This window comes from Drosophila pseudoobscura, chromosome X (assembly GCF_009870125.1).
Source record: "Drosophila pseudoobscura strain MV-25-SWS-2005 chromosome X, UCI_Dpse_MV25, whole genome shotgun sequence".
Lineage (NCBI taxonomy): Eukaryota > Metazoa > Arthropoda > Insecta > Diptera > Drosophilidae > Drosophila > Drosophila pseudoobscura.
Genome location: NC_046683.1, coordinates 3787194 through 3812853, shown reverse-complemented (window position 1 = coordinate 3812853; position 25660 = coordinate 3787194). Strand labels below are relative to the sequence as shown.

The 25660-nt window shown below is 47.6% G+C and overlaps 8 protein-coding genes across 10 annotated transcripts; 3 read left to right on the top strand and 5 right to left on the bottom strand.

Annotated features, from left to right (window-relative positions):
* Positions 1-113: 113 nt before the first annotated feature.
* Syx16 (syntaxin 16) lies at positions 114-1625 on the top strand. The gene is made up of 3 exons (XM_001355591.4): positions 114-364; positions 436-569; positions 646-1625. Exons 1-3 carry the CDS (start codon positions 284-286, stop codon positions 1511-1513), a joined length of 1083 nt encoding a protein of 360 aa, XP_001355627.1. The 5' UTR covers positions 114-283; the 3' UTR covers positions 1514-1625.
* l(1)G0004 (lethal (1) G0004) lies at positions 1595-2554 on the bottom strand. The gene has a single exon (XM_001355592.4). It carries the CDS (start codon positions 2453-2455, stop codon positions 1739-1741), a length of 717 nt encoding a protein of 238 aa, XP_001355628.2. The 5' UTR covers positions 2456-2554; the 3' UTR covers positions 1595-1738.
* A 777-nt stretch (positions 2555-3331) lies between these two features.
* Positions 3332-4398, bottom strand: LOC4815815 (pre-rRNA-processing protein esf2-like). The gene is made up of 2 exons (XM_033383783.1): positions 3823-4398; positions 3332-3761 (listed from the first exon to the last, which is right to left on the bottom strand). The coding sequence occupies exons 1-2, from the start codon at positions 4133-4135 to the stop codon at positions 3388-3390; spliced, it is 687 nt and encodes a 228-aa protein (XP_033239674.1). The 5' UTR covers positions 4136-4398; the 3' UTR covers positions 3332-3387.
* A 214-nt stretch (positions 4399-4612) lies between these two features.
* On the bottom strand, positions 4613-5352 carry LOC117184825 (AN1-type zinc finger protein 6). Its single transcript, XM_033383784.1, has one exon. The coding sequence runs from the start codon at positions 5217-5219 to the stop codon at positions 4749-4751; it is 471 nt and encodes a 156-aa protein (XP_033239675.1). The 5' UTR covers positions 5220-5352; the 3' UTR covers positions 4613-4748.
* Positions 5262-25263, bottom strand: Obp8a (Odorant-binding protein 8a). Of its 2 annotated transcripts, none has more exons than XM_015185820.2 (2): positions 25166-25263; positions 5262-5823 (listed from the first exon to the last, which is right to left on the bottom strand). In XM_015185820.2, the coding sequence occupies exon 2, from the start codon at positions 5803-5805 to the stop codon at positions 5389-5391; it is 417 nt and encodes a 138-aa protein (XP_015041306.2). In that variant the 5' UTR covers positions 5806-5823; positions 25166-25263; the 3' UTR covers positions 5262-5388. The 2 variants fall into 2 exon arrangements, with proteins under 2 accessions (XP_015041306.2, XP_001355631.3); XM_001355595.4 differs by lacking the exon at positions 25166-25263 and adding an exon at positions 6285-6511.
* Positions 9758-10302, bottom strand: LOC4815827 (sarcocystatin-A). Its single transcript, XM_001355596.4, has 2 exons — positions 10057-10302; positions 9758-9992 (listed from the first exon to the last, which is right to left on the bottom strand). Exons 1-2 carry the CDS (start codon positions 10263-10265, stop codon positions 9788-9790), a joined length of 414 nt encoding a protein of 137 aa, XP_001355632.3. The 5' UTR covers positions 10266-10302; the 3' UTR covers positions 9758-9787.
* Positions 11510-16797, top strand: SmydA-9 (SET and MYND domain containing, arthropod-specific, member 9). Its single transcript, XM_001355597.4, has 2 exons — positions 11510-12601; positions 15960-16797. The coding sequence occupies exons 1-2, from the start codon at positions 11750-11752 to the stop codon at positions 16596-16598; spliced, it is 1491 nt and encodes a 496-aa protein (XP_001355633.1). The 5' UTR covers positions 11510-11749; the 3' UTR covers positions 16599-16797.
* Positions 20652-25575, top strand: su(r) (dihydropyrimidine dehydrogenase su(r)). 2 transcript variants are annotated; one of them, XM_001355598.4, is made up of 6 exons: positions 20652-20884; positions 22102-22186; positions 22249-22995; positions 23072-25120; positions 25197-25354; positions 25415-25575. In XM_001355598.4, exons 2-6 carry the CDS (start codon positions 22142-22144, stop codon positions 25497-25499), a joined length of 3084 nt encoding a protein of 1027 aa, XP_001355634.2. In that variant the 5' UTR covers positions 20652-20884; positions 22102-22141; the 3' UTR covers positions 25500-25575. The 2 variants fall into 2 exon arrangements, with proteins under 2 accessions (XP_001355634.2, XP_015041308.1); XM_015185822.2 differs by lacking the exon at positions 20652-20884 and adding an exon at positions 21418-21990.
* The last annotated feature ends 85 nt before the right edge of the window (positions 25576-25660 follow it).

Genomic DNA, 25660 nt, shown 5'->3' with positions numbered 1-25660 from the left:
AGAAACGAACATATCGATATGCCGTCCTATTGTTACATTTGGTTATCGAATATGTTTGTGTGGCTATCAAATGAAATGGTATTTAACAGCACTGTAAAGAAAACGCTGTGTACTTTTCTGCTTCGGTATTCAATACACTTTCATTTTTGGTCACACTATTTACAGAAATTATAAAAACTTTTATTTTTAATTTGCAAGCATATTTTCGGTCCTTCCAGCCGTTATCAGGACACTAGAATGCTATCTATAGACTATTACTAAGCCGTACCCCACACCACACACCATGACGTCTCGAAATTTGACGGAGGTATTTGTTATCATGCGTAACAATGCCTCAAAAAATCGAAATCACTACGATGACCGAGTAAGGAGCCCCAAATCAATAACAAAGAAAGCCGTCAATCCAGCTCAATCCTTGAAAAATAACGTTTTCAGCGGGGCAGCGATGCTGAGCGGCTGCTGAAGCATTCGGTGCGTGAGGCAGAGGAGGGCCTCGAGATGCAGGACGACTATGGAACACCTCCCGCCTGGCTGGACAAGTTCGAGGAGGCACAGTACACCATGTCCAAGTGGGTGATGAAAACTTCCCTAACTGCCATTTGGCCTGGACTAATCAGAAGCATTACCCATTACCATTTCAAACAGAATCAAACCAAAGCTGGACGAACTGGGCTCCCTGCATGCCCGCCACCTGCTGCGTCCGACCTTCGATGACCAGCGGGACGACGAATGCGACATCGAGGTACTCAGCCAGATCGTGTGCAAGCTGATAACATCCACCCACCGGCACATACAGTGCGTCCGCTCCAGCCTGGGTATGGGCACCAAAACGGAGCAGCGCCTCACCGCCAATGCCGTGCACTGTGCCCTGCTCCAGCTCCAGGAGCTGACCTTCAAGTTCCGCAGCAGCCAAAATGCCTACCTGGTGCAGCTCAACTCACGCGAGGAGCGCTCCCAAAAGTACTTTGACAACGGCGACAAATTTACCAATGTCGAGCTGGGCGGGATGGGGATGGGAATTGGGCTGCCAGGCGGCGACACTGGCGGCGAGGTTATTAACTTTGTCGACTCATTCGACAACTTCCTGCAGCCGGTAAATGGCAAGGGCAATGGGAATGGCTATCTGTTCGAGGACGACGACCAGGAGATAGACGATCACTTCAAGAAGCCACTGGCCGCAAATCGGATGACTCAGCAGCAGCTGCTGCTCTTCGAAGAGGAGAACTCCAAGCTAGCCGAGCATCGCGAGCAGGAGGTCACCAAAATTGTCAAGTCCATCAATGATCTCAGTGACATCTTCAAGGACCTGGGCCACATGGTCCAGGAGCAGGGCACCGTGCTCGATCGCATCGACTACAATGTGGAGCAGACCCAGACGCGGGTCTCCGAGGGTCTGCGACAACTGCACAAGGCCGAGATGTATCAGCGCAAGAATCGTAAAATGTGCATCATTCTGGTCCTGGCGGCCATCACCTTCTTTATGCTCCTGCTGCTGATCTTCACCAAGCTCTAAGGGCCCATTTCCATTCCCAGTTCCAGTCAGGCGCATCCTCCCCTTGTCGTGATTGTCGTGTGTACATTGTAAAGGCTTAAATACATGTTATGTTTATTTATTACTAATGTTAGGAGCAAGTTTTTCCTTTCAATGGGGCAGCATTTGATCACCTGCGGATGAAAAAAAAAACACCGAAAACCTAGACGCACTTAATCCATAATCACAGCCAGAGAGGCAACTGTCCTACATGCGCTCTGAGAGGCGCGATGCCACGGAGCGCAGATTGCCATAAACCTTGCTGGGCGGCGAGCCAAGGATCAGGTTGCAGATGGCACGTCGCGCCAGCTGGATGTTCTGGTAGCTGCCCAAGATGTGAATCTTGCTGTCGGCGAGCACAATGCGGGTCTTGGTCACGTTCTCGATGGTGAATTTTGTGCGGCCACCCTTGCCAGCCAGACGGCCTATGGCACGCGACTGGTGGTCACCGCGCAGCGTCTTCACGTCCTTGATCTCGAACGTCTCGACAAAGAGATCCTCCAGGCGCAGAAGGGCCAGGGCGTCGTCCACCTCGAAGCCACAGAGGAAGGCCTTCACGAAATCGGCACCCTTCTGCAGATTAGCTATATCCGGCGTCTCCGGGCCGACGCGCAGCTCCACCTGGCGCGCCTTCATGTTGAAGCGTATCTGCAGCTTCATGTGCTCCACCACGGGCGTGAAGATCTTCATCCAGTGCTCCTTGAGCGAGGAGTACCTGTGCGGTGGGACCGACACCTTCCTCAGCTCGCTCTTGATCCGCTTCGCGCGGGGTGGGGCCGATGCTTGGGTCGACCCAGCGACAAGACCCTCGATGCCTGTGGCTTGGTCCACCTGCATCTCCGTGTCCTGGGTGTTGACCGCACCGCGCTTCTGTGCCTTCTTGGCCGGCACAAAGGCGTCCACGTTAATGTTTTCAACCTCCATTCTGTTTTGTCCTGGTGTTTTTGGAATTTGCGTTGTTTTCTTTGGAATTAATTCAATTTCCACGTGCGGATCTGACCCTCAGAAATATACCAAAATATACCGTCTCATTTTAAAAATATACCGTATATATACTGACGAATTACAGATCTATTTTACATATTCCTTGTCTATGATATTCCGTGGAATATTACCATCTATATAGAACATTTAGGCATGCCCACATAATTTTATACGATTGATGAATCAATTTTCTACTTGACTGGCTTATTCTAAACACCTGCTTTTATTGGATTTCTATATACCGTTGAAAATGAAATTTAGTAGATTGATGAAATTGACAAAGTATGCCATTATATACCGATATGCCGTAAATATACCATCGGTTCAATTTTGACCTCACTACTTGTATTCAAGATGAATCATATTCCTCGTTTTTTACATTCGGTTTAATATTACTAGCTAGCTAGAAACTGAGGGTCTCAACTAAAAATTGCTTAAATGTAAGTTTTCATCTTTATTGCGTTGCATATAAAATCGACATCTGCCATCGATACTATCGACTGGATGTGAGAGCGCGCCAAAGAGTGTTTGAAAGTGAATGATTGATGAAATTCTGTCCAACTGTGATACGAACCACAACAGAAAATATAAAACCAAACTCTTAAAACACAAACTCTAACACATGCAAAGCGTTGAAGGGCTGGCTGTCTCATGATGAAGCGGCGGTAGCCGAACGCCAGACCCTGGGATCTAATCCAGAACGTCCGTTTCCGACATGTTTGGTGTATGAACTGGCACATCAATATACTGTATGGTTAGTGCTTCAACTCAATTTCGACGTCACGTCGTGCCGTACATTTATGGAAAGCGCAAACGTAATTGATAATCATAAACTATGTATATTTCTACATAAAAGAAGTTCCGTTTTAAAACTAAGCCCCATTCTTGGCGTTTTGGTCCAGTTTTTTCGCCTTCTTGGCCTGCTTCTTAAGGTACTCGCTCTTGTCGAGATTGTTTTGGAAGAACGTCGTCTCCTTGCGGGCCTGTGACACCTCTGTTTGCAGACGTTGCTTATGTACCGCCTGCTCATAGTTCATGCGTTCGGTGAGATGGACCCACTTGAAACGCGGCAAGTACTTCATGCTCCACAACGAATCGTAGAACTGGGAGCTCTTGCGCGTCGAGATTTGTTTGTTGTTCAGCAGAGGTACAATTTGCTTGGCTACACGCTTTGACTCGAACTCTACCCAGCCCTCGGTGAAGTGAATGTTGTACCGCTTTCGCTTGTTCTTCTTGGCCCTGTCACCTATGGTCGAAAAGAAGATAATAAGTAATCTGTGGCTTGTAAGGAACGTGCTTTCACTCACTTGACTGCTTCTCTGGCTGGAGATAGACGCGTCCGATCTTACCGCACTCCCCCAGGATCTCGCGCAGGCGCGTCACGTTCATGTGTCTGGGTATGTTCGATATGTAAATAATGCCCTTCTTGCGTTTCTTTTTCTGAACAGTGGCGGAAGAGCTTGCTTTGAAGTTGGCCAAGTCCATTTCATCATCGTCATCCGATGCATCTGCCTCCTCTTGGACCTCTTCGTCTGAAGCCGCATCACTGTCCACGTTCATCGGTTCGGCTGGAGCTGGTAGCTCTGGTTTTGATTTTGTTTTGGTTTTAGTTTTTTGCATCTTAAATTCTCGTGGTGCCGTTTAGGGATGTGTACTTATTGATATATCAATCTATCGATATATGATAATAAGGTCAAGGTGATCATTTTTTGGACTGGTGCAAACATTAAAACGGAAATTTTTGTGGGACATATTATCGGTGGAACAACTTTTTTTATTTTTGCACTTTTTTTCTTTTGTTTTACGTTGTTAGATCTACCCACTTTTGCTCCTATTCATCGATGCACAGGGCAGATACAAAAAGTATCGGTACTTTTGTGCGATAAACGGAAAATGGGCGCTATTTTTGAAAATAACATATTATAGCCGACTTTGATTGTTATTTCAATGTATGGATATTTCAAAAAAGTCTTAACCTTTAATTAAATATTTTTGATTAATTTGTTCATTTATTTTATTTGAAGGATATACATATAATATAGAATGGATCTTATGGCCCACATGGAAAGACCGCATAATAGTGCGAAGAACTCGAAATAAATGATATGATAGGAGACTAGCTGCTATTTTATTGTTGGTATTTTACTGCACAGGACTATTTCTGAGTGAATTGTGCATCGTAGATGCATTTTTGGATAGCTAAACTATTTATTAATATGTGTATGTACGGAAACTAAATCTCTGGCAACTTTCTGGCCACAATAACCGGATTGTCACGACGGATCTGATTGGCACCCATTTCGCGGTAGTCGAAGCTGCACTCATGGCGGTCACTGTAGCGATGGACGGCGCAGTAAATGCCACCACAACGGCACTCGAACGCCCCAGCCAGACCCAATTTCTTGCCACATTTGTGGCAGCGATTCTTCTTCACCGCTGGCGCCTCTTTACTTGTATCCTTCTGTTCCTCCTTGGTGTTATCCTTCGGTTCGCCATTCTGTTCGGTTGTCTGGGTATCCTGAATTGTTTGTTGCTGTTCGTTCGCCTCGACACAGAGACCATGGGACAATAAAAAGCCAGACTCCAGTGACTGACCCAGTCGGACGGTTGAATCGCTGATCGTGACTACATCTTTCTCCCCTTCCATGATCTGAAGAGCGGCTATATTCGGCTTGTGAAAGCTGCGTGCTTTTGAAGATTTCATTTTTTCAAACGGCTTCGCTGTTCAATGACGACGCATCGTCTGTTTTGTTTCAACGTAAATGTGTATATTTTCGGGATTTTGGCAGCTATCTCCTATCCAAAAAAGGTCAAGTTACGCTGTACTGCGCTCAGCCTACTGCTACCCACAGCCGATCCGATGTGGACGTCTCCTAGGCATTTCCGTTGATGACATCGGCCATGTGCCGGCGATACCAATCGCCCACCGGTGTCTTCAACACACAGGCGAAGGCTCTGTAGCACCAGTCCGAGACTCCATGCGACACTCTTCGCGCCTTCGCATTGCACCCATTGATGGCAGGGAGTGCCTGCTCCACATTCAGGCGCCGCGGCCCTCCAAAACTGTGGACGATGCCGAGGGCATCGAAGCCGGTGCCGTCGTGCCACAGCTGCAGGCGTGACCAGAAACAGTGGACGTATCGCTGCACATGCGGCAGATTCTCATACTGCATCCGATCCATGCGCATTCGCTGGGCGTGACTCAGGTGCGCACTGCACTGGTCGCGGGCCCGCAGCAGTGCCAGCGATTGGGGGGCTCTCAGTGGGGGGGTGGGCGTGGGTCTGGCCATAGCTCTGGATTGCAGCACCTGTAATTGCATTTAGCGGTAAACTCAAGAGAATATGTGTCTTCATTCAGCTCTTCAGAGGAGGGTAAAACGATTGCGATCCATAAAGCATTTTCTTGCTCGTTTGTAAGTTTCCTCACTTTACGTACAAGTGCAGTACGAGTACTTACTAGACTGCAGTACACAAATAGGGACCACTATATCAAAAATATGCATCTTTCCAGCTGCCATGGACACAAGATGGGAATCAGAAGTGTTTCTCCTGAGCTCCGCAAATGTTAGGGCCTAAAGCTATCTGGTAATACCAATTGGAAAAGTACAATTGGTTATGCAAACTCCTATTCCCCTGGAAAAGCTATTATTGGATTTTAAATAGTTCCCGCAGCTGGCAATGCAACCTGCAACCGGTTTGTGCACCCCGCCGGTGTGGGGTGAATCTGTTGCTCGAATTCGTTAATCTTCATATCATGGAGATTACTCACCCCCAGCGGCCCCAGCAGCAGCAGCAGCAGCGGCAGGCAGATCAGCGACCGTTGGCCCATTGCAATCTGTAGATCTCGCCTCTGCAGTAGTCGGAAAACTGTACTAAGCTGTAGAGAGCCGGCGTCTCGATAACGATGCTGGATAATAATTGAAGCTTATCTGGACTATGAAGATTATATAATCTGCGCCTCCCACTACCATGTGTTGATGATGTCAGAGCTGTCCCGACGGCGGAGGGGGAGGGGAGGGCGAGAGGGAGAGGTGGGAGTAATCGTAGTGCGATAGAAAACAGCAAGCAGAAGCCTCCACTTCGCTTCGCTTCGCCTTCCTCCTCCACTCAAAGTTTTGAAGCGAAATTGGCAGTCGCAGCTGCCGTTCGTCATCTGTTTTATGTTAACACATAAGTCGCGGATCTGCGTTCCGAGTGTTCGTTCAGGTCTTCTTCAGACATCGCTATATGGATCGCCTAGATCATGTGCATATGGAACGCAACGGCAGCGGCAACGGCCACGGCAACGGCAACGGCATTTTCGTAACATTCCACACTCGCATTTTGGTTGTAAACAAGATTTTCTTTTTTCTTTCATATAATTTGTTGATTTTTTTTCTTTCGTATGTGGAGGAGGATAGATGGTCGCGGCCTCAGGTGGGGCAGGGACCTTGCGAATGGCGCAGAAGGCTAAATCCATACCCAAATCGAATCCACATCCCCATTGGCATCAGCATAGCCATCCCACATCCACATCCCACATTCAAAAGCAAATCAAATCGAATTCGATTCGACAGGCAACCGCAACGAGTGCAATAAAATTGATTGCGTTTAAGTGTATTAAAATCAAATGCGAAATTTACCCGCCACAAATATGTTGATTCAATGCCCCGGACCAGGGCTGGAGAGCAGGCACTCACTCTGCACAGGGAAAGCTTTTGAAATAACGGAAAATTTAGTTGGGAGAAGAAAGGCTTCAAAGGGGAAATTTCACATGGGAATTTAACTGTAAGACCCAGAATATTTGAGAAATCATCTATTGACACATGGTATCTGAAGAAATGCTCAACTGGAATGGTCTGTCCAGCAGATCATACCACAAAAAGAGCAGCTTTCCATCTTCCAAACGATGGTAAAGGTTAGTTAGAGGCACTTTTGCAGTAGCGGAACTTGAAAGTAAATCTATTATTAGTTGGTTGAAATATCCTTAAATATTGTGGAACTTTTCGTTTATACATCCTTGCTCTCAACTGTTTCCATCGCTTTACATTGATGCTTGACTCAACGATATAAACGTCGTGTGCATGACGCGGCGCATTGATGCTCAACTAGAGTGTCGATTTTAAGGGTTTTCCCTTGTTGTTGGACTGCTCCCAAATCCAGAAACCACCGCTGTTTCATTCCATCATCTAGGAAGTTTTTGAATACGGTTCCGATCCTCTACTTATTGACCTTCGTATACCCTTTTTCTCGCTAGGTTTCCACTTGCTTAATACGTGATACATATGAACTGGAAAGCCAATTAAACTCAAATGAATGGTGACTGAGTCTTGGGGGCCGGCTATCCAGACCATTTCCATTCACAGCAATCTACAGACGCATCTGCATCTGTTGCTCTCACGATGACTATGTATGTACATAGATATCTTCAATCAACACAATTACCCTTCCATGTCGGCACGGGTGCATCTTTACGCTTGCAATGGGCCACGCAAACAGTTCACCCGATCTCCTACTGCGCCTACTATTCTCCCATGCCCTCCCATCCTCCATGTGGCGATGGGGGCAACAGGGTGCGGCTGGGGGTGAGGTTCATTCAACGCCAAATTTGCCGCCATCAAGTGGGGCCCAACCTTCGCCTTCGCCTCCGCCTGCTCCGTCTTCCGGCTGCCATGCTGCAACACCCCCACCAGCCCCCGCCCTGTATGCTGCCGTGACAAAGACGCGAAAAATTTTAATTGCAAATTTTTTTTCCTCGCTTGTCGTCGTCTTTGCTGGTCGCATTGCATTTTTGCCTACCTTAAATTATAAGTAAAATTTACAATTTTTAATTGACTCTGAAAATTAAAAAAAAGATAGAAAAGCAAACACCAAAAACTAAAGAAAAACATCAGCTACAGCAACAACAACAACAACAACAGAAACATGGCATAGATGTTTGGTTTTCAGCAAATTTTCATAGATATTTTGATGCGGAATACGAAACATAGGGTATAAGCGGTGGGGTATGGACGCCACAGGTGATTGGGCCTTTAGTAACGAAAAGGGTAGCAATTTGCCGAGACTTGTTGGCAGCGTACAGGGTACAGCCCCTCCCCGCGCCCACCTATTTGTTTTCCTATTTTGTTATAAATTTGCGAAAAATATTATTTTCGGTTTTTCGTGTGTGAGGGCTTTTGCATATGCCACACGGATTATACGTGCTTTCATTTCGATTGACTGTAATTATTTTCCCCTCCGCTGAGGTTGCGAACTACCGCTAACCCGCGCTCTCACTCGCGCTCTCTCTGTCTGATTGCCTCTCTCTCGCAGTGGAAGCGCTAGTGAAACGCCTGGAGTGGCGCCACCTGACAGCAGCAACTGGCAAAATCAGTTGCGGTTTTTTTTGTTGGGATTCGGATTCGGATGCGGATTTTTTTGGATCTGATGCGGTTCTGCTGCAGCGGATCTGTGGCAACTTTGTGACATGGACGACGACATGGCAATGAGCACCGGCTACGCGATGGCGCCAAATTCCTCATTGCCAGCGGAGCGCAGCGAAAACGCGTCAAAGCGCCAATAAAATGTGGTTTGGTTTGGTTCCTGTGGCCATTTGCATATTTTGCAAGCCATTTGCATACATCGAATTTTATTATAATATTTTGGTTGATTTTGTTTTGGTTTTTTTTGTGTGTTTATTTTGTATATCATTAAATTAAAGTTGTTGTTGGTGCCACTGCCACACTGCCACACAGCCACTGCCACTGCCACTGCCTCTGCCTCTGTGGTTGGCATTAGCTGTCGGAAGGCGAATTTTGAGCCAATTTGCAGACTGCATTTGGCCTGACGACTCTTCTGATGCACGTGAGCCGTCTTCGTCACCCGTCCCGGTGCTGCGAGGCGGACGGACGGCAGTCGCGGATGGAGGCAGCGGCCACCAGGCGGTGGCCAATTTGCAAGTTGTCGAGTGTATTAGGTATATTTATTCGCTGTCTGCAAGTATATGCTTGCTTCATGATCAGAAAGATGGAAATTCGCTGCTGTATCACCAGTGGGAAAGGAATTAGCATGGGGCATTGCCAGCAGCGAAATGGATCAGAGATCGGGAGCCAGAACAGCGGTCTCTGCATATTAACCTCTCACTTTATTTATAACGATTGCGCCTTGTAACTCTCCTGGAGTCACTGGAGTCGCCCTATCAGCTGTTGCTGAATCGATTGGAATCCAGGAGCTCTTGGACTTGGGATCCCCCCTCGAACATCCTTTAGAAAAAGCCCAAAATCGATTCGAAGAAAACCGAAATCTTTATTGGATTCAGACTGGAGCATCGTGGGACTTGATCACCAGCGGCTCGTTGGGGCAGTTGAAGGTGATCTCAATGCCATTGGGCAACCAGCTTCTGGACCAGATCTTCACTTCGCACACTTTGGTGACGCCATTCGGTTCAACTAACTCCACGATGTACGAGTTCAGGAAGCCGGAGACCACCTGCACGGTGGCCGACATGATTTTCGAGACTCTAAATGTGAGGACAACGAGGATCAATTGATGGCATGTCGTAGAATTCTCCCTCAATGCCTTACCGGTAGCTGGGTCCCTCGCCAGCGGCCAGTGTGTCCAGGGAGTAAGTCAGAGTCGACTTCGCGGAGTCTAGCTCCGATCCACTTAACGTTTTGGGTGCACCGAGGCCACCGATGGATGGGGGGACTTCATCTCCATCTCCGTAAGGACTTCCACTGACCAGAGCACAGGCCAGTGCCAGGCAAATGAACAGAGACTTGTCGTTGAACATTTCGTTTGATTTTCAAAACAATCACTGATATGTGCTCCGCAGTACGAGTCGATCTTTATAGGCAGAATCCTCTCTCAAGATTGAGTGTGTCAGAGATCTGTGGGTCATGCTTCAATGCTCCTATCTTCAATTTGATAATGGAATTGAATTTATTTTGTTTGGATCGTTCATATTTTCATACGTACATTCATTACCAATCCGATGGATTTGTACAGTGCGTTTCAAAAAAGACTAGCGTTTTTTAAATGGGATTATCTGTTTGCTATTGATTTTTGGATATTATAATACAAATGATATTATAATGGTTCATCTTTGCAATCAACTGTCTACCGTATGTAGGTATGTGGTTTTTTCAGGTAAATTTTCACCTGGTTGAACCTTGAATTCTACGGAATCTGAATCTTGTTAAGACGTCTTTGTTGAACCAGAAAGCCCTGTACAATAGTCGTGGGGTCATTGCTTGGGGTCGTTACTTCCGCACACTCACGACGCGCCGTCAGCGAGGGTATTATGTATTAATCAAAATGAATCGCTTCAAAGTACAAAATATCAGCAAAAGTCTAGTGACTTTAAGCCACCCCAGCAGACACACACAAGCACCCGAAGAGCACCGCTTCCTCCAATGAATCGTTCATCATTCCATACGGCAGTGGCACCGGCAGCATTCTTGGCGCAACTCCAGAGCGCTGTCAGAAGTGCACAAATCCATGCCGATTTGTATGAACAACATACGTGGATACATCTAGAATGTACAGATGCCTGCATGTACATCCGCCAGCCGACAAGTCGTCCGTCCGGCCCGTCCGCTCGTCGCCCATCCATCCGTCTATCCCATCCATCCATCCCATCCATCCATCCGACCGTCCATTCAACTAGGGGCCCCGTGAATTTTTGTCAGATCACGAACCAAGTGCTGTTCATCGTCCATCCCATCCCATCCCATCCCATGCCATCCATCCATCTATCTATAAGGGGACAAGGATCGCAATTGGGATCGGGAATAATGATGCCACACGATGCTCCTTTGCCCCCTCAGACCTCTTTTGAGGGGGGGCGGGGCTGTCCGTCTGTACGTCCCACCCACAGATCCGATGGGAACTCGTATATTTTCAGCATCGTTTGGGGGTTGATCGTGATCGCGCTGTCGTCGTTCGGCTCGTGATCGCTCGTTGAAAGCGAATTTTCAGCTTTTTCGCTCAGCAAAAGATTTTCCGTCCGACTTTTCACATAAAAATCATGTAAGGCTGGAAAACGGCGACAGTTTACGAACGGCAGTCGCGAAAAGAACTCCGCCAGCGATAACCCCGAACCCAAAGAAAAAGAGTTTTCAAAAAACGATACCAGATCACACTCGGAGACTACGAGACTACGAGACTTTTCCCAAAAGATACAGCTGTAATTGTGATAGAGATAGATACTCGTAATATTTTGTTTGGTTAATTTTTTGTGTGTGAAACGAAACTCGGAACTTGAATTCTCGCGCCATGATCTGCCCGAAACGTACCTCGGAGCTGCTGGACCTGCATCTGGCACCGTTCAAGGACAAGGATCCGGCCTGGGAGGTGGGTGTCTCAAAGATAGCCGGACGCGGCCTGATGGCCACGCGCAGCATCAAGCGCGGCGAGATCATCTTTAAAGACATGCCGCTCCTGATCAGCCTGTCCGCCCACGAGGAGGACTCCTTGAATGCGTGCAGTGTGTGCCTGAGGGAGCTGCCGGATACGCGCTTCATGTGCCGCATTGGTTGCGGCCTGCCCGTCTGCAGTCTCTGCTCCAAGAAGAAACAGCACAAGACTGACTGCGATCTGCTAAAGTCGTGGGGCCCCAACGAGCCCGAGGTGGCCAATTCGGTGATCATCCGGCTGCTGTGCGTGGCCCGGGCCCTCAACCTGAACAAGGACCAGCGTGATCTGATCTACTGTCTGCAGGCGAATCTCGATAACAACCATCGCGTGGAGGTGCGCAATGCGGCCAAATGCTTCAAGAATTTCCCCACCGACAAGAAGATCTTCGAGATCATGAACCGCACCGTGGCCGTCCTGCGAACGAATGGCTTCGACAAGACCACCGATCGCACCAACGACAACCAGGAGTTCAACTATCGTGCCCTCTATCCCCTGTTCGCCGTCATGAACCATGACTGCATTCCCAACTCGTACTACACCTTCGAAGAGAAGACCAACATAATGATAGTCCGCGCCGCCGTCGATATACCCGAGGGCTTCGAGATCACAACCACTTACACGAAACTCTTTACGGGCAACATTGCACGACACCTATTCCTCAAAATTAAGAGGGGATTCACATGCAAGTGCTCCCGATGCTCCGATCCGACGGTGAGAACATAACCCTTTTAGAATAGATCAGTCCTTGATAAGTTTTCAGTGCACTCTTAGCATTTCATTACAATCCTTTCTTGCTTCACTTTTCGATTATCATAGTTGATGGATTTCACTTTCGTGTGCAGTAGTTTTAGGGCTTTTAGGAATCGTGGAGGAAATAATACTTTAGATCAGTCTCATGGATACTTTTGATAGTTGAAGACAAACATTTGTTGTCAAAATAAATTGGATACTTGTGGTACATAGCCAAAGATATTTACTTAAATGCTGCATTCAGTGATCACTTGATAAGATAGTAACTACTATCCGCGATCGTTGGTATCCTCATTTGATGAGCTCTAAAGGCAGGGACAGTAGGAGAATTCTTAAACGATCATTCAGGAAGAAGAAGAACTCTATCTGAAATGAAGACCATTTCATTGGATTCTTTATAGGAGATCAATGGTGGATCCCTTAGAAGTATGGCTATTGTTTCTGATCTGATTAGGTTATTACTTAAGCAATCATTTGCGGCGCTTTCTCGCCACAAATATTTCAGATATCCAAGAGCTTTTTATGGGTATTTACTAACATCTTAGTCTTGCTTAACTCGAAGATCACTCCATTCCACCATCTCTTAAGTGTTCCGAGCACCAATTGTTTCCCATCACCCATTCGGGCCCAGACAGCGCCAAGTGATGAGGGACGTGCCAGCTGTATAAACTATTTAGCCAAATAACCGACGAATGTAATCAAGCGGCTAGTCCCCATGCCATATCGGATGGACTGGGGTCGAGGTCGATCTTATAAATTTGAGCCCATTAGGGCCAAGGGGCAAACTTTGCAACTACGTGAACTCGTGTCGAGATCCATCAAAAGAAGACAATATCGAAATTCTCCATCCTCTGGGGATGATTCTTTTTGATTTTAGCCGCCCATTTTGTTCTGTTTGTTGCTGTTGCATGTGTGGCCAGGGCGAGGGAAAACAACAAAAATTAAGGATTTCCTGTGCGCATCAAAAATTCATCCGAAAACAATTAAGCCAACAGAATAACACACACGCCCATTCCCCTCCACTTGTATTATTACAAGTTGTTGGTCTTGTTATTGTTGGCCGTAAATTGATTTCCTCCCGCGATACACCGCCGGCGCGCCGGGCATTCCCATTTTCGCCATTCGCCATTCGCCATTCCCAGAAGCGTCCCCCCGTTTCCAGGCGCAACAAGTGGCGGCGGCCTTTTGCCGTTCAACAACAGCCAATAGCCAACATCAACAACTGCTACAACAACAGCTACAACATTCAACAATTTTGTTTATTTTTAAAGAGCCGAACACAATTCAATTAAATCACAAATAAATAGATGTGATTCCAAAAAGCTTTTTAATTTGCTTGGTTCCTCTATATATATTTTCGGCCTAAAAATGCCTGAGAGGTGGCTGAATCTCGATTTCTATATATCTTTTTCGCGCTTCGAGATCTACATACATACATACATATATCTCACACATCTTTTCGCTCTGCTGCTGTTTTTGCCGGAATTTTCTGCGCTCATATCGATTTGAATTTGATTCCTAAATTCCATTTTTTTGTCGCAATTTTCTCCGATTTTGATACAATTCTTTCTCTTTTTTTGTTGTTATTTTTTTAATTGTTTTTGTTTGGATATATACGTGTGTATGTATATAAAGAAACAGATTTTTTCTTGGCCAGGGCCACATATGTATAGCGCCGTCGGGTCGTAATTTCTCGTTTGACATTCGCGTTTGAATCCGCGACACACCAGAGTAGAGGCCGTTGTCGAATAATGAACAAAAACTATTTGATACAGGAAAAACGCATGAGCCATTAAACCAGCAAATGATGCATGATTATGGTTTATAACAATCCCGATGGCCTATACGTATATATGTATATGTTTTGATTGCCAATGCAATTGCCAATCTCTCATCTCCAACAGATCTTGAAATGTGATTCTTCTTCACAGGTTTCTTTCTGAATAATATTTCTCATATACATACTATTCACATTTTGTGGTCGGTCCCTTGTTCTCTGCTCTCTGACCTTGACTTTCGGATCGTCTCGTGCTGGTTGTAATAGAACGAACCCCTCTGCGGTTCCGGTTCCAGAGGTCTCTGTGTGCGTGGAAGTGGTTCAGTGAACTCTCAGGGGCTCAGGGCGTTCGCGTCTATGAATTGGGATTAGCAATCGTTGGGTGGACTGAAGCGTGGGGTCACCACAACAGAAATAAGTGTGCTTCCTTTGCCACCATCACTTGTTGCTATTGTGCACCATCCGCTATCTGCTATCCGCTCTGGTTTGCAACCGATCTGCGGATCGGATCCATTAATTATCGAGTTAAATTTATGGACAAGCAAATTGGCCAAGCGATTCAAAAGCTGAATAGACATGACGTGGCTCCCTTAACAACCTGAGAACGGAACGGATTCCATGCTGAAATCATCATCATCCTCCCTGCATGCGAAATCCGTAGACTTAACAGAATTTGCGTCCGTGCGTCGCGTCCGATGATATGTATGCGAGTGTTCGCGTAGATATTTATCGATCGCACGAGCGAATATTAAAACGCACACGTAGCGACATCTTTTTTATTTATGTCAATTTTTTAGCTCTGCGTAGCGATACACGGATACGTATTTATATGGCAGATATATTGTATGCATAGGTATGGGTATGGACATAGTTATGAGATGTAGAGATCACTCGTTGAACTTGTTCAATCCGTTATGGATTATTTTTAGCTGCAATCGGAATCCTAACAATGCGAAAAACATTTTGTGTGTTTCGCGGGACATTTGGAATGTCCCCCTACCCCTCCCCCCATCCCGCGAAACAATAAATGACTATGAATCACTTCAAATATATCTCAAGTGATCCGCAGCAGGTCGTATGCTAACGATCAGATGTTTGGCTTTCAAGTGTCTCATTTCGGTAAATTCATTAAATGATTTGGTTTTTTTTCAACACTGGAAGTACTCTTTGGTTCTTTAATTTTTAAGTGGAAAACAGTCTTCCCTTGGACTCTTATAAGACTCTTTCCCTACTTTTAGGCGCCTATGAACACTGGTTCCCATTCTTCTTTCTCCTATAAATAATTCATGAATTATGTTTCATTTACCAAACACACTTTCGGCTCTCTAAAGCCTTTGAGCAGTCTTCTCATCGTTAACTCTCAGCGAATAAGTTGTATTCCCGCTGATCCTCTCATTGATTACTAATCGATTTGTCTCTGTTTCGCGTCATATCGATTATTAATCGACTCCTCTCCATGGCACTTATCTATTACTTATCGACTCCTCCCTGCTGCACTTATCGATTATTAATCAAAGGTTTGGTTTTCTTTTGCAATCGCAGGAGAAAGGCGCTTATATTTCGGGCCTGTATTGCCGTGACACGAACTGCTCGGGCCTGGTGGTGCCGGAGACCACCGGACTGCCGCATCCCAGCTACAATTGCCTGGTGTGCAAGCAGAAGTCCACGCACGCCCAGATGATGAAGTCGCAGGACTTCGCCAGCGGCGCCATCAACGCCAAGGCCAACTCGAACTCGCTGCGCACCCTGGTCCAGTACTTGAACGAGAAGAGCGACAACTTCATACCCAACAGCAACTACGTGGTGATCGATGCCAAGCTGTCGGTGCTGCAGCGCCTCGGCGAGGGTCGCGAGGACTGCAGCGAGGAGCTGGCGGCCAACACCCGCCTCCGGTACAGTCGCGACGTCATCCAGGTGATGGACCAGCTGGGCTTGGGCGAGTCCCTGGTGCGCACCCAGCTGCAGGATCTGCTGCGCCGCGAGGAGGAGCGCCGCGCCAAGAGGCTGGCCGAGGAGGCCGAGAAGCAGCGCAAGTTGGCCGAGCTCCAGGCGAAGGCAGCCGAGGCGGACAAGCTACTGGCCGCCCTCGAGGAGGCGGCTCGGGCCGAGGAGGCAGCCGCCGCTCCACCGGTAGCAGCTCCTGCCCCTGCCCCAGCCCCAGCAGCCACTGAGACGGCTTAAGGTCGGCGGCGAGGATGCACGACGATTCACAATGGCCATCGATGGCCCCGGCCCCGGCCACGGCCCCCTGTCCCCCAACTCCAAGTAGTCACCCTCCCTCAAATTTCCCTCAAATTTGTTGTGTTGTGTGTACTAAACTTAATAATTGTATTTGTATTTGTATTTATTTATTTATAATAAATTAAAAATTATACTCGAAGACGCTGAGCGTGTGTGTGTGTGGGGGTTTTCAAAAAATCTCTCTGGCAGCTTATGGGGGCTTCGAGATCGTTTTGTCAAAATGATTTTTAATCCATGCAGCCAGACGGCAGACGGCAGACGGCAGACGCCAGACGACACATTTGGGAAACAAATAATCTCCGAAAATACACTAGACAGAGAGGAATAGACTCGAATCACCTTTGGTTCTAGAATCTAGATGTTAATGGGCACGGTTCAGGCCTAAATATCACATGGAGTGGTTCTAGATGTTCAGTAGTTTCATGGCTATCAAAACGCTATTATTTGCAATGATTGCCTCTATGACTGTATATCCGACAGAGCCATAAATTTCTATTCCATTTGATTCGATTTGGTTGTTAGCATTTGTTTTATTCGCCATTAAAAGTTGCAGTCGACTTTGGGCGACCGTTAAAGTTGGGGGCCGGATCTATTTTTGTGTCACAGGCCACTGACGCCTTCGCCATCGCCATCGCCACAAGCGACCAAGCGACCAAACGACCGACAGTTTGGCAAGTCACACGGGGCCAGGCAAGTCACCGGCCCGTTTTACGATTAAATATATTCATATTCATAAGTTTTTTTTTCTTCTAAATGTGCATGTGTACGTGCAGCACACCATGGATAGATATACAGACATATGGACGAGTGACTATGTACATACATCCGTGTAGTGTGTATGTCCAATGCGAATTTGCTATTTGCTATTTGCCTCTTTCAATATTCGATTCAGTTTTGTGCCTCAGTAAATTGCTCATTAAATCGAGCAAATGTCGGCATAAAAAAGAATTATTAAAAGCACATCTCTTTGGCCTAATAATCCCCAAAGGAAGAAGAACTTTCGCGAATATCCATATCCATACTAGAATGGAATTACAGTGATGGCTTCCCAGAGATACTCAATGATTGGTGGGCCTCCATCCATCCGCTAAGAGGGAGTTTCCACTGTAGATGGCCCGCAAACTAAACCTTCCGATCAGCTCCACCTGTCTCATCAATTTATTCGAAGAATGTTTCGCTTCTTTCGGTGTCATCGAGTGCTTATGAGGATATGCCATAATATATGGCTGTGCGAAAAGAAATATACCCACCGATGGCACATATATCAGTAGCCTATGATATGTACTGTGCATATGTACTAATTTATATAGAATATTAGGTAAAGAAAATATGCAACAATAATAACAACAACAACAACAACAATAAAAGCTCTGCTGCCAGAGAGCCAAACAAATTTGAAAACTCAGAAATCATAAATAAAATTATAATAAAAATCTCAATAAATTATGCTGCATATAGATGAAAAATAATGACCATCCGTCGTGTATCTATCTATCTATCGAACCGATCTACATATCTAGATGGACCATTCCATCGACTATATCTATCTGTCGCTAGATGAAAGAGCCAACAAAAAGAACAACTCGTCGCAGAACTTGTCGCATGTGGATGTTCTAATCACAAATTGCTTTTAACTTGTGCCACGGACAAACACTCGCACGCACACGCATCCAGGATACAGGGAAACGGGAGAAGGGCGGGGGTAGATTCGTCAGGGGAGGTGGTAGTGGGTGTAGAATGTAGAGTGTAGGAAAAAGAGCCTGCACTCGGTTCAGATTTGATTAATTGCACGCAATTTCCACTCGTATACATGACATTTGTCTGCCGAATACCCTGCAGAACAGTCGACAGTCGTAAGGGATATAGGGCTCATAGGTCCGATATCGAGTCCTATGTAAAGAAGCACCCAAAATGTATCATCTATGTTCAGGAATATATTGCCATGATCAGATCCTATGAAGAGTTTGTTACGAATAATAGCTTCAGGGTCTTTTCTACAGTAAAAGATGATCGTTTCAAGTAATTTCATATGCCATAATTCGTATACAAACATATCTTCCGAGATTCATCTGGTATAACGATAAATATCTTTCAACGACCATCGAAACTCACTCGAAGCTGCCATCTACAGGGCATGCACAGGGTCGATCCTTGCTCGAAGTGCGTGTCAGTTGGCTGCAAAGTGAAACAATCTTAATTGCGATGGCGCCGTCATTTTCGGTTCTTTCGCTAGTGCCTCCTCTCTGCAGGTCCAATCCCGATCCCAATGAGCGATGTGACAATGTGCCCAGGGAGGCTGTCGGACCAAATCCACCGACTGTTCGCTGGGAATCGAAAGTGAAATACTGTGTTTGGGCGTCGGGGTGGGGCGGGACGGGCGGTGAGTGCAGGGACACCGGTGGTGGCGTTTCCTTGTTTTGGCATACATTTCGAATGTAATTTATTGCCAGACTGCCCTCAGTGCATATTAATTAAACGCTTTGATTTACTTTCCCAGTTTCGGGCACGTTTCCTTGAGAGCCCCATGGCCCAACCCATCTCCATCCCCATCCCCATCCCCATCCCATTTCCATTCCCCATCCGTTGTGTTATTTATGCACTTTTAATGAACGGCCAGTGGCCAGTGAATGAAAAGTGTGCTCATAAATTAGCTATTTGCCCATCCCCGTAAAGGAATGCATCTGCATTTTGGCTTCCGGTGCATCCAGTCAGTGTCCATTTTGGATGGGATCATTTCAAGTTTATTGCCAATGTCATGTGGCACCACAGACTCGCACAATGTCTACAGCTATAATCGTCGGCTATAATATTTACAAAGTAATAAATCATAATCTGTGTGCCAGACCTGATTCCCGCCCACATCGTCCAATGTCTGGCTAATTTTATAGAAATTATTCGCATCATTGCAGTTTTACGATATTTACCATCCAATAGACAATTTTGTATAGCTTCAAGTAGTATTATAGAAAGAAGATAAGTATTATAGACTATATGGACTGATTTTGACTACACCTTCGTTACGGTACAACAAAAGAAAACAAGGAAAATGTTAAATTCTGCGAGGATTCCAAAGCCAGTACCTTCAAGAATACACCCTCACTGGAAAGACCTAGGTTGATCCTTAGATCCTTAGGATGTTACCCGGCGAGGAGATGCACTACTGGAGGAGCCGCATAGGTTCGAAAAACATAGAAAGCTCGCGCTCTCCCCCGCTCTGGGTGCCTAATTAACAGATTTTTCCGTTTTCCCGCACTTTCAGTACAGGCCGTGTGTTGCAGTGTTGAAAGCCAGGATAAGCCGTGGAAGCAGAACTTTTATAACTGTTATACGATGCTTTGCTTTACTCTCGCAAATTGTCAGAAGAACACAAAAGCGGCGGCAAAAGCTCTTAGGTTCTTGCTCTCTTGGAGGGCGCCACTGTGACGAAAGTCTCGCTCAGCTTTCCGCTAAGAGATCAGCGACTGTAAATTTACATGGAGTTGCTCATCCCCTTTATTCAGTTGATTACATGGGTATGTTAAGTGGCATTTAATAAACAAATGTTAATAAGCAGCTTTCAGCAGACTGTTAGATCCAAAACTGATAACTTAACTTAATTTGTTTATCAAATTTTTAAAGAGCTTGTTACTGTTAATTTCACTCTAACTTTAACTGAAAAGTTTGCAACAGGCAGAAATGTGGACGAGGAGAGTGAGCGAGCAAGCAAGAAAGACGGTACTGGGCGGCACGCCTTAAAATGTGAACAATTAGCTAACCGTTACACATACAAATATAATATTTAAGTGTAGTCAACAGTAAAGTCACTCCAGAACGCAAAGCCTTGGTGCGCGGGGGGTGGTCTGTCTAGTAAACAGTTTCTGCTCTGCAAATGTGCGCGTATCTGTGTCTGTATCGCTTGCTATGTTTGACTGTGTGTATTGGTTTGGTAATCAGAATCCACCGACTTCAGATTCGACGATCGAGGCAGCCAACGAGCTGCGATGCCAACAAGGGCGTTGAAAGTATTCACGATTTTCATTATTAATTTGGCGTTTCCAGTGTGAAGACCAATTTCGTCGCTTGCCTCGTTTCGCTCTTCTCGTCTCTCTTGTGGCTTCCATTAAAATAGTTCCACTGCCGATAAGTGGAAAACATATGTATCCCGTGATATCATATATTTTTTAGTGTGGTGCACTCGAAGCGTAGCCTGGGAAGCCCCGGTAAAGTGTTTTCATACAAGTAATAAGGTTTGTTTTTTGTTTGTGCCAATCTAATGATTCCTATTAATCGCCCATGATCGGGCGAGAACAGTCCCCTCTCATCAGGTAGTTTTTAATCTGAACTTGTTTTTCGCATCGACATTAGCATACGCGACATTTAAAAACTTGCCCGAACCCAAAACGAGCCGATAATGGGACCAGCCAAACACGGGGCAATAGCTGGGTGGGGGCAGGGCAGTGGGCTAGCATTGGACAGCATAATACCGATTCAGCTGCTATGAATAAAAATGAATCAGAAGAAATCAGCAGAGTGAGAAAGCGAGACAAGGCTAGACTGGTGTTACAATAATTTGATTACAACGCATTTACATACATACACATATATGTACATATGTACGTAAGTCATACGAGTACGCCGTTAGTGGAACTGTGAATGGGGCGGATGTTGTCGTTAGCTAGCACTGTTTGGTGCGTATTATTTTAAGAATTCCAAAACTCAAACTAGTTATAGGTGTAATGTCACAAGGAAACCTTTTATTTGTTACAAATATTAAACACAAACATAACACGAACAGATAACAATTTGGGGGCAAATAAAGATTCTACCGTTACCAAAATTGCTGTGCTGTTAGACAACACTCAACATTCAAAACTGCAATTTTTAAATGAAACTATCTATCTGATGAATGAGCTTCTTCAGTCGGCGAAATCTGGATCAGAAATCAATTGATCGACGGAAGCATACGACAACAGCCAGAGATCTGGCCTGAGGCATTCGCCGGCTCCCCATTGGTTCTCAATTATCGTTCATCTTTGTGCCTTTCGGACCGGCCCAGCCAGGCCCAGCCCGGCCCGGCCCGGCCCTCGCTGTTAGCGACCTTCCCCTAACCTTCCCCTTTTCTCTCTCGGTAAGGGGTGGTGGCCCCATTTTTCGGCTATTTTCGGAAATTCTAAGCCAATTCAAAGACGTACATAGTTCTATGCACAGCTGCCCCCTAATCTCGCTCTCTCCCGTCCCAACCTTGACTGATAAACGATAAGAGCTCTTCCAACATGGCACTACATATATATATGCGCTTAGATACAGCGCTGTTTGGAGCCGCACGGGTTGTCCAAAGACATTTGTTCGCTCGGTAAGCAGTGATAAGATTGTAGCTTTTGTAGATTAGGAGAGATAGCCCCTGCCCGAGAGACGGAACGTAGCTTGTGGTCTTTCGATAATGAGATACGTTTGTCTTTCCCAGATCTGACATACCCCCAGCCAGAAGTGAGTGCACCAAGAAGATGAGTCCACCGATAATGCTGAGCAGAGATTCACCCGACATTGAGGTAGGCTATTCCCCAGTAGCATCAGGACTCGACCGCACGTTGAATGTAACCTTTCCTTGCAGGATCTGCTGTCCCTTAATCCGCGCGTGAAGACCCAGTGCACGGTGGTGCCCACCAAGCAAACCAAGGAGAACAAGAAGCACTGGAAGCGCAACAATGACCACACGGCACCGCCGTGCTCCTCGCTGTCCAACAATTTCGAGGACATCAAGCATACGACGCTGTCGGAGCGTGCTGCCCTCGAGGAGGCCGCCCGATGCCTGAAGTGCGCCGATGCCCCGTGCCAGAAGTCCTGCCCCACGCAGCTGGACATCAAGAGCTTCATCACGAGCATTGCCAATAAGAACTTCTATGGCGCTGCCAAGGCCATCTTCTCGGACAATCCGCTGGGTCTCACCTGCGGCATGGTCTGCCCCACCAGTGACCTGTGCGTGGGTGGGTGCAACCTGCAGGCCTCCGAGGCCGGGCCCATTAACATCGGCGGACTGCAGCAGTTCGCCACCGAGATGTTCAAGCAGATGGGCATCCGTCAGCGACTGTCGCCGCAGGCCAAGCCTCTGGGCAAGAAGATTGCCCTGCTGGGCGGTGGTCCGGCCTCGCTGTCGTGCGCCACCTTTCTGGCTCGACTGGGCTACGGGGACATCACAATCTACGAGCGTAGGAGCTACCTGGGCGGACTGAGTGCCGCCGAGATACCCCAGTACCGCTTGCCCATCGATGTGGTCAACTTTGAGATCCAGCTGGTCCAGGACTTGGGCGTGTGCATCAAGACCAATCGTTCTCTCAGCACCAAGGATCTGACAGTGCAGGTAGGTAGTGGGGGCCTTCCATTCAATGCACATACCGATCTTCGTACGACTTATCTTTCGCTCTCTTTCGACCTAGGGTCTGCTTGACAGCGGCCTTGATGCGGTCTTCGTTGGCATTGGTCTGCCCGAGCCCAAGCTGAACCCGATCTTTGAGGGTCTGGACGTGGACGCGGGCTTCTACACCTCCAAGAACTTCCTGCCTTTGGTTTCGGATGGCTCCAAGCCGGGCCTATGCGCCTGCAAGGCCTCGCAGAGTCTGCCCAAGTTGCATGGCAACGTCATCGTCCTGGGCGCCGGCGACACGGCCTTTGATTGTGCCACATCCGCCCTACGCTGCGGTGCCCGTCGCGTCTTTGTCGTCTTCCGCAAGGGCTCATCGGGCATTCGAGCCGTGCCCGAGGAGGTGGAGCTAGCCCGCGAGGAGCGCTGCGAGATGCTTCCTTATTTGAGTCCACGCAAGGTGTGCGTCAAGGATGGCCTGATAACCGGCATGGAGTTCTGCCGCACCGAGCAGAACGAGCAGGACGAGTGGGTGGAGGATGAGGATCAGACGGTGCGCCTCAAGGCGAACTTTGTGATCTCCGCCTTCGGCTCGGGTCTACAGGACCCGGACGTCCGTGAAGCTCTATCTCCGCTGAAGTTCCGTGGCGAGCTGCCCGTGGTGGATAGGACCACAATGCAGAGCAGTCAGCCGCAGGTGTTCATCGGCGGAGATCTGGCCGGAGTGGCCAACACCACCGTTGAATCGGTGAACGATGGCAAGGTGGCGGCCTGGAGCATTCACTGCCACCTGCAGGATCTACCCCTCGACACACCTGCCGCCCTGCCGCTCTTCTACACGGACATCGACAGCGTCGATATCTCCGTGGAGATGTGCGGCCTGAAGTTTGAGAATCCCTTCGGACTGGCCTCAGCCCCGCCCACCACTAGCACTGCCATGATACGACGCGCCTTCGAGCAGGGCTGGGGCTTTGTGGTCACAAAGACCTTTGGCCTGGACAAGGACTTGGTGACGAACGTCTCTCCACGCATTGTCCGTGGCACCACCTCCGGCTACAAGTACGGACCACAGCAGGGCTGCTTCCTCAACATTGAGCTCATCTCGGAGAAGCGGGCCGAGTACTGGCTACGCTCCATCGGCGAGCTGAAGCGTGATTTTCCCGAGAAGATCGTGATTGCCAGCATCATGTGCAGCTTCAACGAGGCCGACTGGACGGAGCTGTCCATAAAGGCCGAGGCGTCCGGTGCAGATGCCCTCGAGCTGAATCTATCGTGTCCCCATGGCATGGGCGAGCGCGGCATGGGTCTGGCGTGCGGTCAGATACCCGATATGGTCGAACAGATTTCCCGATGGGTACGCAATGCCGTCAAGCTGCCGTTCTTCATTAAGCTAACGCCCAACATTACGGACATCACGGCCATTGCCAAGGCTGCCAAATTGGGCGGCGCCGACGGCTGCTCGGCAATCAACACAGTCCAGGGTCTAATGGGCCTCAAGGCGGACGCCACGGCCTGGCCGGCCGTCGGCGAGGAGAAACGCACCACATACGGTGGCGTTTCCGGAAATGCCACCCGTCCCATGGCGCTCCGTGCCATCTCAGAAATCGCAAAAAAAATCCCCGATTTCCCCATTCTTGGCATTGGCGGCATTGATTCCGGGGAGGTGGCCCTGCAATTCCTCCAGGCCGGCGCAACAGTGCTACAGATCTGCTCCTCCGTGCAGAACCAGGACTTTACCCTCATCGATGACTACTGCACCAGTCTCAAGGCGCTGCTTTATTTGAAGGCCAACCCCCCGCCAGTGAACGGCGCCTTCTGGGATGGACAGTCCCCGCCAACGCCCGTCCACCAGAAGGGCAAGCCGGTGGTGCATCTTACGGGAGTGGGCAAGAAGCTGGGCTTCTTCGGACCCTATCAAAAGGAGCGCGACATTACGCTGGCCGGCATCCGCAGCGAGAAGGGAGCCTTATGGGATGCCGAGCAGGGGGCTGTAGCTGTTTGCCCATCGAATGATGAGCCAAATGAAGCTCCCAAGGTGGCCGATATCATTGGCGCTGCCCTGCCACGCATTGGAACCTACAACCAACTGGACAACAAGCAACAGAAGGTGGCCCTGATCAACGACGTAAGTAGCTTATAGTAGATCCCCAGTATCCCAGTATTTACTCACCTGGCATTTCCGTATCTCCGTCTAATTGCAGGACATGTGCATCAACTGCGGCAAGTGCTATATGACGTGTGCGGACTCCGGTTACCAGGCCATCAAATTCGACAAGGACACGCACTTGCCCCACGTCAACGACGACTGTACGGGATGCACGCTCTGCGTCTCCGTGTGCCCCATAATTGATTGCATTACGTATGCTACTATCTCACTCACAAAATTTGTTCACTTTTTAATGGCTTTTGTTCTTTTTAGCATGGAACCCAAGAAGATTCCGCATGTGATCAAGCGGGGAACCCAAGAGACAGTCTACGCCCACGCTCTGAGCCAGTGCCAGTAGATGTACTTAGTGCTATGCATTATTAATATTATAATAGAAGTTCACCAAGAATAAAATACAAATGTTCAAAGCAATATAACTTGAATTAATCTATTAAATTTAAGTTTGTCTCGTTTTTTAACAATTCAAACAACACCACTTTTTCGCGAAGCTTTAGGGAT

Coding starts and splice junctions, on each gene's coding strand:
- LOC4815827 (XM_001355596.4), bottom strand. CDS start 10,265: ATGTTCAACGACAAGTCTCTGTTCATTTGCCTGGCACTGGCCTGTGCT. Junction 9,993..10,056: donor GGCGAGGGACCCAGCTACCG/GTAAGGCATTGA, acceptor CCTCACATTTAG/AGTCTCGAAAATCATGTCGG.
- LOC117184825 (XM_033383784.1), bottom strand. CDS start 5,219: ATGAAATCTTCAAAAGCACGCAGCTTTCACAAGCCGAATATAGCCGCT.
- Syx16 (XM_001355591.4), top strand. CDS start 284: ATGACGTCTCGAAATTTGACGGAGGTATTTGTTATCATGCGTAACAAT. Junction 365..435: donor GAAATCACTACGATGACCGA/GTAAGGAGCCCC, acceptor TAACGTTTTCAG/CGGGGCAGCGATGCTGAGCG. Junction 570..645: donor GCACAGTACACCATGTCCAA/GTGGGTGATGAA, acceptor CATTTCAAACAG/AATCAAACCAAAGCTGGACG.
- SmydA-9 (XM_001355597.4), top strand. CDS start 11,750: ATGATCTGCCCGAAACGTACCTCGGAGCTGCTGGACCTGCATCTGGCA. Junction 12,602..15,959: donor CCCGATGCTCCGATCCGACG/GTGAGAACATAA, acceptor TTGCAATCGCAG/GAGAAAGGCGCTTATATTTC.
- Obp8a (XM_001355595.4), bottom strand. CDS start 6,344: ATGGGCCAACGGTCGCTGATCTGCCTGCCGCTGCTGCTGCTGCTGCTG. Junction 5,824..6,284: donor TGCTGCTGGGGCCGCTGGGG/GTGAGTAATCTC, acceptor ATGCAATTACAG/GTGCTGCAATCCAGAGCTAT.
- LOC4815815 (XM_033383783.1), bottom strand. CDS start 4,135: ATGCAAAAAACTAAAACCAAAACAAAATCAAAACCAGAGCTACCAGCT. Junction 3,762..3,822: donor CCAGCCAGAGAAGCAGTCAA/GTGAGTGAAAGC, acceptor TTTCGACCATAG/GTGACAGGGCCAAGAAGAAC.